An 11,576-nucleotide genomic window follows, 5' to 3' on the forward strand; every position below is an offset into this window, starting at 1 on the left:
AGCAGCACTATACCATAGTCTGTCCTGTAGAGACATCCAGCAGCACTATACCATAGTCTGTCCTGTAGAGACAACCAGCAGCACTATACCATAGTCTGTCCTGTAGAGACATCCAGCAGCACTATACCATAGTCTGTCCTGTAGAGACATCCAGCAGCACTATACCATAGTCTGTCCTGTAGAGACAACCAGCAGCACTATACAATATCCTGTACTGTAGAGACATCCAGCAGCACTATACCATAGTCTGTACTGTAGAGACATCCAGCAGCACTATACCATAGTCTGTCCTGTAGAGACAACCAGCAGCACTATACCATAGTCTGTACTGTAGAGACAACCAGCAGCACTATACCATAGTCTGTCCTGTAGAGACAACCAGCAGCACTATACCATAGTCTGTCCTGTAGAGACATCCAGCAGCACTATACCATAGTCTGTACTGTAGAGACATCCAGCAGCACTATACCATATCCTGTACTGTAGAGACAACCAGCAGCACTATACCATAGTCTGTCCTATAGAGACATCTAGCAGCACTATACCATATCCTGTCCTGTAGAGACATCCAGCAGCACTATACCATAGTCTGTCCTGTAGAGACATCCAGCAGCACTATACCATAGTCTGTCCTGTAGAGACATCCAGCAGCACTATACCATAGTCTGTCCTGTAGAGACATCCAGCAGCACTATACCATAGTCTGTCCTGTAGAGACATCCAGCAGCACTATACCATATCCTGTACTGTAAAGACATCCAGCAGCACTATACCATATCCTGTCCTGTAGAGACATCCAGCAGCACTATACCATATCCTGTCCTGTAGAGACATCCAGCAGCACTATACCATAGTCTGTCCTGTAGAGACATCCAGCAGCACTATACCATAGTCTGTCCTGTAGAGACATCCAGCAGCACTATACCATATCCTGTCCTGTAGAGACATCCAGCAGCACTATACCATATCCTGTCCTGTAGAGACATCCAGCAGCACTATACCATAGTCTGTACTGTAGAGACATCCAGCAGCACTATACCATATCCTGTCCTGTAGAGACATCCAGCAGCACTATACCATAGTCTGTCCTGTAGAGACATCCAGCAGCACTATACCATATCCTGTCCTGTAGAGACATCCAGCAGCACTATACCATAGTCTGTCCTGTAGAGACATCCAGCAGCACTATACCATAGTCTGTCCTGTAGAGACATCCAGCAGCACTATACCATATCCTGTCCTGTAGAGACAACCAGCAGCACTATACCATAGTCTGTCCTGTAGAGACATCCAGCAGCACTATACCATCGTCTGTCCTGTAGAGACAACCAGCAGCACTATACCAAAGTCTGTCCTGTAGAGACATCCAGCAGCACTATACCATAGTCTGTCCTGTAGAGACATCCAGCAGCACTATACCATAGTCTGTCCTGTAGAGACATCCAGCAGCACTATACCAGAGTCTGTCCTGTAGAGACAACCAGCAGCACTATACCATAGTCTGTACTGTAGAGACAACCAGCAGCACTATACCATAGTCTGTCCTGTAGAGACATCCAGCAGCACTATACCATAGTCTGTCCTGTAGAGACATCCAGCAGCACTATACCATAGTCTGTCCTGTAGAGACATCCAGCAGCACTATACCATAGTCTGTACTGTAGAGACATCCAGCAGCACTATACCATAGTCTGTACTGTAGAGACATCCAGCAGCACTATACCATAGTCTGTACTGTAGAGACATCCAGCAGCACTATACCATAGTCTGTCCTGTAGAGACATCCAGCAGCACTATACCATATCCTGTCCTGTAGAGACATCCAGCAGCACTATACCATAGTCTGTCCTGTAGAGACAACCAGCAGCACTATACCATAGTCTGTCCTGTAGAGACATCCAGCAGCACTATACCATAGTCTGTACTGTAGAGACATCCAGCAGCACTATACCATAGTCTGTCCTGTAGAGACATCCAGCAGCACTATACCATATCCTGTCCTGTAGAGACATCCAGCAGCACTATACCATAGTCTGTCCTGTAGAGACATCCAGCAGCACTATACCATATCCTGTCCTGTAGAGACATCCAGCAGCACTATACCATATCCTGTCCTGTAGAGACAACCAGCAGCACTATACCATAGTCTGTCCTGTAGAGACATCCAGCAGCACTATACCATAGTCTGTCCTGTAGAGACATCCAGCAGCACTATACCATAGTCTGTCCTGTAGAGACAACCAGCAGCACTATACCATATCCTGTCCTGTAGAGACATCCAGCAGCACTATACCATATCCTGTCCTGTAGAGACAACCAGCAGCACTATACCATATCCTGTCCTGTAGAGACATCCAGCAGCACTATACCATATCCTGTACTGTAGAGACATCCAGCAGCACTATACCATAGTCTGTCCTGTAGAGACATCCAGCAGCACTATACCATAGTCTGTCCTGTAGAGACATCCAGCAGCACTATACCATAGTCTGTCCTGTAGAGACATCCAGCAGCACTATACCATAGTCTGTCCTGTAGAGACATCCAGCAGCACTATACCATAGTCTGTACTGTAGAGACATCCAGCAGCACTATACCATAGTCTGTCCTGTAGAGACAACCAGCAGCACTATACCATAGTCTGTCCTGTAGAGACATCCAGCAGCACTATACCATAGTCTGTCCTGTAGAGACAACCAGCAGCACTATACCATAGTCTGTCCTGTAGAGACAACCAGCAGCACTATACCATAGTCTGTCCTGTAGAGACAACCAGCAGCACTATACCATAGTCTGTACTGTAGAGACATCCAGCAGCACTATACCATAGTCTGTACTGTAGAGACATCCAGCAGCACTATACCATAGTCTGTACTGTAGAGACATCCAGCAGCACTATACCATAGTCTGTACTGTAGAGACATCCAGCAGCACTATACCATAGTCTGTACTGTAGAGACATCCAGCAGCACTATACCATAGTCTGTCCTGTAGAGACATCCAGCAGCACTATACCATAGTCTGTCCTGTAGAGACAACCAGCAGCACTATACCATAGTCTGTCCTGTAGAGACAACCAGCAGCACTATACCATAGTCTGTACTGTAGAGACATCCAGCAGCACTATACCATATCCTGTACTGTAGAGACATCCAGCAGCACTATACCATAGTCTGTCCTGTAGAGACAACCAGCAGCACTATACCATAGTCTGTACTGTAGAGACATCCAGCAGCACTATACCATAGTCTGTAATGTACAGACATCCAGCAGCACTATACCATAGTCTGTACTGTAGAGACATCCAGCAGCACTATACCATAGTCTGTCCTGTAGAGACATCCAGCAGCACTATACCATAGTCTGTCCTGTAGAGACAACCAGCAGCACTATACCATAGTCTGTCCTGTAGAGACAACCAGCAGCACTATACCATAGTCTGTACTGTAGAGACATCCAGCAGCACTATACCATAGTCTGTCCTGTAGAGACATCCAGCAGCACTATACCATAGTCTGTACTGTAGAGACATCCAGCAGCACTATACCATAGTCTGTCCTGTAGAGACATCCAGCAGCACTATACCATATCCTGTCCTGTAGAGACATCCAGCAGCACTATACCATAGTCTGTCCTGTAGAGACATCCAGCAGCACTATACCATATCCTGTCCTGTAGAGACATCCAGCAGCACTATACCATATCCTGTCCTGTAGAGACAACCAGCAGCACTATACCATAGTCTGTCCTGTAGAGACATCCAGCAGCACTATACCATAGTCTGTCCTGTAGAGACATCCAGCAGCACTATACCATAGTCTGTCCTGTAGAGACAACCAGCAGCACTATACCATATCCTGTCCTGTAGAGACATCCAGCAGCACTATACCATATCCTGTCCTGTAGAGACAACCAGCAGCACTATACCATATCCTGTCCTGTAGAGACATCCAGCAGCACTATACCATATCCTGTACTGTAGAGACATCCAGCAGCACTATACCATAGTCTGTCCTGTAGAGACATCCAGCAGCACTATACCATAGTCTGTCCTGTAGAGACATCCAGCAGCACTATACCATAGTCTGTCCTGTAGAGACATCCAGCAGCACTATACCATAGTCTGTCCTGTAGAGACATCCAGCAGCACTATACCATAGTCTGTACTGTAGAGACATCCAGCAGCACTATACCATAGTCTGTCCTGTAGAGACAACCAGCAGCACTATACCATAGTCTGTCCTGTGAGAGACATCCAGCAGCACTATACCATAGTCTGTCCTGTAGAGACAACCAGCAGCACTATACCATAGTCTGTCCTGTAGAGACAACCAGCAGCACTATACCATAGTCTGTCCTGTAGAGACAACCAGCAGCACTATACCATAGTCTGTACTGTAGAGACATCCAGCAGCACTATACCATAGTCTGTACTGTAGAGACATCCAGCAGCACTATACCATAGTCTGTACTGTAGAGACATCCAGCAGCACTATACCATAGTCTGTACTGTAGAGACATCCAGCAGCACTATACCATAGTCTGTACTGTAGAGACATCCAGCAGCACTATACCATAGTCTGTCCTGTAGAGACATCCAGCAGCACTATACCATAGTCTGTCCTGTAGAGACAACCAGCAGCACTATACCATAGTCTGTCCTGTAGAGACAACCAGCAGCACTATACCATAGTCTGTACTGTAGAGACATCCAGCAGCACTATACCATATCCTGTACTGTAGAGACATCCAGCAGCACTATACCATAGTCTGTCCTGTAGAGACAACCAGCAGCACTATACCATAGTCTGTACTGTAGAGACATCCAGCAGCACTATACCATAGTCTGTAATGTACAGACATCCAGCAGCACTATACCATAGTCTGTACTGTAGAGACATCCAGCAGCACTATACCATAGTCTGTCCTGTAGAGACATCCAGCAGCACTATACCATAGTCTGTCCTGTAGAGACAACCAGCAGCACTATACCATAGTCTGTCCTGTAGAGACAACCAGCAGCACTATACCATAGTCTGTACTGTAGAGACATCCAGCAGCACTATACCATAGTCTGTCCTGTAGAGACATCCAGCAGCACTATACCATAGTCTGTCCTGTAGAGACATCCAGCAGCACTATACCATAGTCTGTCCTGTAGAGACAACCAGCAGCACTATACCATAGTCTGTACTGTAGAGACATCCAGCAGCACTATACCATAGTCTGTACTGTAGAGACATCCAGCAGCACTATACCATAGTCTGTCCTGTAGAGACATCCAGCAGCACTATACCATAGTCTGTCCTGTAGAGACATCCAGCAGCACTATACCATATCCTGTCCTGTAGAGACATCCAGCAGCACTATACCATAGTCTGTCCTGTAGAGACATCCAGCAGCACTATACCATAGTCTGTCCTGTAGAGACATCCAGCAGCACTATACCATAGTCTGTCCTGTAGAGACATCCAGCAGCACTATACCATATCCTGTCACTGTAGAGACATCCAGCAGCACTATACCATAGTCTGTCCTGTAGAGACATCCAGCAGCACTATACCATAGTCTGTCCTGTAGAGACAACCAGCAGCACTATACCATATCCTGTCCTGTAGAGACATCCAGCAGCACTATACCATAGTCTGTCCTGTAGAGACATCCAGCAGCACTATACCATATCCTGTCCTGTAGAGACATCCAGCAGCACTATACCATAGTCTGTACTGTAGAGACATCCAGCAGCACTATACCATAGTCTGTCCTGTAGAGACATCCAGCAGCACTATACCATATCCTGTCCTGTAGAGACATCCAGCAGCACTATACCATAGTCTGTCCTGTAGAGACATCCAGCAGCACTATACCATAGTCTGTCCTGTAGAGACATCCAGCAGCACTATACCATATCCTGTCCTGTAGAGACATCCAGCAGCACTATACCATAGTCTGTACTGTAGAGACATCCAGCAGCACTATACCATAGTCTGTCCTGTAGAGACATCCAGCAGCACTATACCATATCCTGTCCTGTAGAGACATCCAGCAGCACTATACCATAGTCTGTCCTGTAGAGACATCCAGCAGCACTATACCATAGTCTGTCCTGTAGAGACATCCAGCAGCACTATACCATAGTATGTCCTGTAGAGACATCCAGCAGCACTATACCATAGTCTGTCCTGTAGAGACATCCAGCAGCACTATACCATAGTCTGTCCTGTAGAGACATCCAGCAGCACTATACCATAGTCTGTCCTGTACTCTAGTATGAGAGTAGAGACTAGCTGGGGTCAGTAATGATCAGAGGAGGAAGCATGAAGCACTGTACCTTAGATCAGGGTTTCCCAAACCTTTTCACTCGTGCCCCCCCTTCCAGCAGTGAGGAACATCCCCCGACCCCCCATTCTATCAGTGAGGAACATCCCCCCCCCACTTCCAGCAGTGAGAACATCCCCCGACCCCCCATTCTATCAGTGAGGAACATCCCCTCCCCCACCCCATTATATCAGTGAGGAACACCCCCCCCCACCCTTCCAGCAGTGAGGAACATCCCCTGCCCCCCTCCAACCTTCCAGCAGTGAGGAACATCCCCCCACCCTTCCAGCAGTGAGGAACATCCCCTGCCCCCCCTTCCATCAGTGAGGAACATCCCCCCCCACCCTTCCATCAGTGAGGAACATCCCCTGCCCCCCTTCCATCAGTGAGGAATATCCCCTGCCCCCCTTCCATCAGTGAGGAAAATCCCCCCTCACCCTTCCAGCAGTGAGGAACATCCCCCCCCCCCCCACCCCACCCTTCCAGCAGTGAGGAACCCCCCACCCTTCCAGCAGTGAGGAACATCCCCCCACCCACCCTTCCAGCAGTGAGGAACATCCCCCCACCCTTCCAGCAGTGAGGAACATCCTCCCCCCCAGCGCGCGTGCACATGCTACATCTATTTCTATGGGCACAAGCTCTGTTCATTACATAAACTGTTCACACCCCTCTTGTTGGTGTACAGAATTTTGCAGGTTTAAAGCTTATTCTACACATGTTGTATTGTCTATTGTGTATTCATGTGAAATTTGAGTGAACAAAAACAATATGAACAATATCTATGGGCTAAAAAAAAACCAAATAAAAAAACGTTCGCTGACATGTTCTAGTAGATCTGGATATTTCTGACCAGTTATAAACAACTCTCTGAGGTCTGCAATGACTAACACGACAAGAGGAACTGATGATGTACTCATTTAGAAATCCTACTTTAGTCTGGAGATAGTGGGGGTAGTGTGGGGGTAAGATAGAGGAGAGACCCTGAACCATCCTACCCTTAGTCTGGAGATAGTGGGGGTAGTGTGGGGGTAAGATAGAGGAGAGACCCTGAACCATCCTACCTTAGTCTGGAGATAGTGGGGGTAATAGTAGATGTATTGGGGGTACATCTGTTTCTGTTCCAAGCGTTTGCCCATGTAGCTGGAATCCTTCTGGTCGTTGCAGGAGACAGAGTCTCTCTGGCTGGGTTACAGTAACACAGTAACCCCCTCTTGGTCTGGACCCCTGGTTCCGATCTCTGGGTTTGGTTGGAGGCAAGATCCTCTTCTCACACAGAGAGACGCAAGAGAGAGAGAGAGAGAGAGAGAGAGAGAGAGAGAGAGAGTGTGATGGATGGGACCTCTAGCTGTTCTTCTGTCCCAGTATCCCCCTCTCCTAGCAGGGAGGAGGAGAGGAGAGAGGGAAGGAGAGGAGAGAGGGAAGGAGAGAGGGAAGGAGGGAGAAGAGGAGGAGAGGAGAGGGAAGGAGAGGGAAGAGGAGGAGAGGAGAGAGGGAAGGAGGGAGAAGAGGAGGACAAGAGAGAGGGAAGGAGGGAGAAGAGGAGGAGAGGAGAGAGGGAAGGAGGGAATAGGAGGAGAGGAGAGGAAAGATGAGGAGAAGAGAGAGGGAAGGAGAGGGAAGATGAGGAGAACAAGGCTGGGATAGTAGGAGGTGATCCAGGAAGAGGAGGAATAGGAGAGAGAGAAAGAAAGAAGGCAATGAGAGGAGGAGGGAGGAGGAGGATAGGAGAGGGAAGAGGAGGAGGGGGGGGGGGTAGGCAGCTTTCACTACTCTAAAAAGCTGTCTCTCTCTCTCTCACTCTCTCACTCATGCCTTGACTTCACTTTTGTTCTCTCCTCTGTCTCTCTCACTTTCTCGATGCGTGTACAGTGTCAGATCCTGCCGGAGGCTTGCTGGTATCCTGACCAGACGCTAGGCTCCCTGCGGACAGACAGACACACAGCAGCGATACAGACGGACGGACGTCGTAGCTGGGCTGGAGCAAGAAAGAGAGGGAGAGATAGGAGGGTGGTCTGGAACAGAAACTGATCAGAGAAGGAATCCACTAGAAACTCCAGTCAAGGCGTAGAAAAGGAAACCCAGCGATCCAGAGATATCCACACAGAGGAAGATGACAATCCCTTCAGCTCTGCACCTCCTCTTCTCCCCTGTTCTCTCCTTTCCTCTCAGCGCTTCCCTGATGTCTTGTTTCCCCGATGTCTTGTTTCCCCGATGTCTTGTTTCCCCGATGTCTGCGCGCGTGTGTAACTACGAGCAGTGTGTGTGTGTTACTGAGAGCGATGTGTGTGTGTAACTACGAGCGGTTACTGAGAGCGATGTGTGTGGCTGCTGCTGTCTGCTCCACACTGTGCTGAAGCGTAGAGGGCTGGGCTCTGACAGAGCTGTGCTCCTCCCCCTCTTTCCCAGACAGTAGGAGGGACCTCTCTCTCTCCCCTCAGGAAGGCTGCAGCTCCCAGTTTGTTCCCAGGCTGTGGGTGTGTCCCAGCCCGCCCCCCCCTCCCACCCCTGGATGGCCAACGTAGCCCAGAGGGCCGTGGTGCTAGCAGGGGGGAGGAGCCTGCAGGAAATGGGAGGGGAAGACAAAGAGGAGAACTCAACTCAGCTAGGAGCAGAGTCCCCCTGCTGGTAGAGTCCACAGACTCAACTCAACACAGAACCTCCTAACGGGCTTCTTCACACTTACTAAGACACTATTAATTTCTATCTCTCTCTCTGTCTCTCTGTCCCTCTTTCCTTCTCTCTCTCTCTCTCTCTCTCTCTCTCTCTCTCTCTCTCTCTCTCTCTCTCTCTCTCTCTCGCTCTCTCTCTCTCCTTCTCTCTCACCCTCTTTCCATCACTTTCTCTCTCACTCTCCTTCACTCCTTCACTCTCTCATTCTCTGCCTCTCATGTATCCCAGTCATATACAGAGCAATCAGATGAGTCTGACTCTTCTTAAAGATTAGACAGAAGATTTGACAGCTATTTTCGGCAGTATTTATATCAATCAAGTGAATGTGTTAGTGAGGCAGCAGAGGAGTCATCATCATCTCTCTGTCCCCATCTCATCCTCTCATAACACATCATTCCTCTCGTCTCCATAATCAAGAACGTGTCACGAATGGCACCCTATTCCCTATATAATGATATGGGGCTCTGGTCAAAAAATAGTGCACTATATAGGCAGTAGGGTGCCATTTGGAACACAACGTAAATCATTGAATTGCAATTGCTCTCTTATTTCTCACTGAATTTCAATATGTTTAATGTATGAAGTAACGTGTTTAGAAATGCTTGTAATTAGAGCAGTGATTTGTCTGGAGAAACTCTGTTCTGTGTTGGAACAAAGATGATTGAATATAAGTGGTGGTTTATCAGCTGTAGAAATCCTGGACTGTGGGCCTGCATCCCAAATGGCACCCTATTCCCTATATATACCGTACTACTTTTGACCAGTGCCCATGTACACTACATAGGGACACTACATAGGGAATAGGGTCTTATTCAGGACACAACAGTCTGTGGTATAAAATCAAATGTAAAAAAAATTAATAAATTTTTATTTGTCACATGCTTGGTAAACAACAGGTGTAGACTAACAGTGAAATGTTTACTGACGGGCCCTTCCCAACAACACAGAGAGAAAGATAGAGGAATAATATAAAAATAATAAACACGAGGAATAAATACACAATGAGTAACGATAACTTGGCTATATACACAGGGTAACTGTACTGAGTCGACGTGCAGGGGTACGAGGTAATAGAGGTAGATATGTACATATAGGGAGGGGTAAAGTGACTAGGAAACAGGACAGATAATAAGCAGTAGCAGCAGTGTATGTGATGAGTCAAAAGAGTGAGTGCAAAGGGGTCCATGCAGATAGTCCGGGTAGATATTTGGTTAACTATTTAACTAACTACTTAGCAGTCTTCTGGCTTGGGGGTAGAAGCTGTTCAGGGTCCTGTTGGTTCCAGACTTGGTGCATCGGTACCCCTTGCCGTGCGGCAGCAGAGAGGTCAGCCTATGGGTTGGGTGGCTGGAGTTTTTGAAAAATGTTTGGGCCTTCCTCTGACACCGCCTGGTATAGAGGTCCTGGATGGCAGGGAGCTCAGCACCAGTGATGTACTGGGCAGTACGCACGACCCTCTGTAGCGCCTTGCGGTCGGATGCCAAGCAGTTTCCATACCAGGCGGTGATACAGCCAGTCAAGATGCTCTCAATGGTGCAGCTGTAGAACTATCTGAGAATCTGAGGGGCCCATGCCAAATCCTTTTCAGCCTCCTGAGGGGGAAGAGGCGCTGACGTGCCTTCTTGAAGACTGTGTTGGTGCGTGTGGACCATGTTCATTCCTTAGTTATGTGGACACCGAGGAACTTGAAAGAGAGTAGTGGCGTGTGGAGAACGAATCTGTGGTGGTGTTCCACAGTGTTTAGTGGTGGTGGTGTTCCACAGTGTTTAGTGGTGGTGGTGTTCCACAGTGTTTAGTGGTGGTGGTGGTGTTCCACAGTGTTTAGTGGTGGTGGTGTTCCACAGTATTTAGTGGTGGTGGTGTTCCACAGTGTTTAGTGGTGGTGGTGGTGTTCCATAGTGTTTAGTGGTGGTGGTGGTGTTCCACAGTGTTTAGTGCTGGTGGTGTTCCACAGTGTTTAGTGGTGGTGGTGGTGTTCCACAGTGTTTAGTGGTGGTGGTGTTCCACAGTGTTTAGTGGTGGTTGTGTTCCACAGTGTTTAGTGGTGGTGGTGTTCCACAGTGTTTAGTGGTGGTGGTGTTCCACAGTGTTTAGTGGTGGTGGTGGTGTTCCACAGTGTTTAGTGGTGGTGGTGGTGTTCCACAGTGTTTAGTGGTGGTGGTGGTGTTCCACAGTGTTTAGTGGTGGTGGTGGTGTTCCACAGTGTTTAGTGCTGGTGGTGTTCCACAGTGTTTAGTGCTGGTGGTGTTCCACAGTGTTTAGTGCTGCTGGTGTTCCACCGTGTTTAGTGGTGGTGGTGGTGTTCCACAGTGTTTAGTGCTGGTGGTGTTCCACAGTGTTTAGTGGTGGTGGTGGTGTTCCACTGTGTTTAGTGCTGCTGGTGTTCCACAGTGTTTAGTGGTGGTGGTGGTGTTCCACAGTGTTTAGTGCTGGTGGTGTTCCACAGTGTTTAGTGCTGGTGGTGTTCCACAGTGTTTAGTGCTGCTGGTGTTCCACCGTGTTTAGTGGTGGTGGTGTTCCACAGTGTTTAGTGCTGGTGGTGTTCCACAGTGTTTAGTGGTGGTGGTGGTGTTCCACAGTGTTTAGTG

General features: G+C 48.2%; 1 protein-coding gene across 2 annotated transcripts in view; it reads right to left on the reverse strand.

Moving 5' to 3' along the window:
* LOC121542309 (RNA-binding motif, single-stranded-interacting protein 3-like) overlaps nt 1-7,467 on the reverse strand; it is a 224,194-nt gene extending 216,727 nt beyond the window's left edge. For both annotated transcript variants that reach the window (XM_045226661.1, XM_045226660.1), the window contains exon 1: nt 7,380-7,467. In XM_045226661.1, the coding sequence (XP_045082596.1) occupies nt 7,380-7,454 (75 nt within the window). In that variant the 5' untranslated portion in view covers nt 7,455-7,467. The remainder of the gene's footprint in view (nt 1-7,379) is intronic.
* Between the last annotated feature and the right edge of the window lie 4,109 nt (nt 7,468-11,576).

This window comes from Coregonus clupeaformis, chromosome 17 (assembly GCF_020615455.1).
Source record: "Coregonus clupeaformis isolate EN_2021a chromosome 17, ASM2061545v1, whole genome shotgun sequence".
Lineage (NCBI taxonomy): Eukaryota > Metazoa > Chordata > Actinopteri > Salmoniformes > Salmonidae > Coregonus > Coregonus clupeaformis.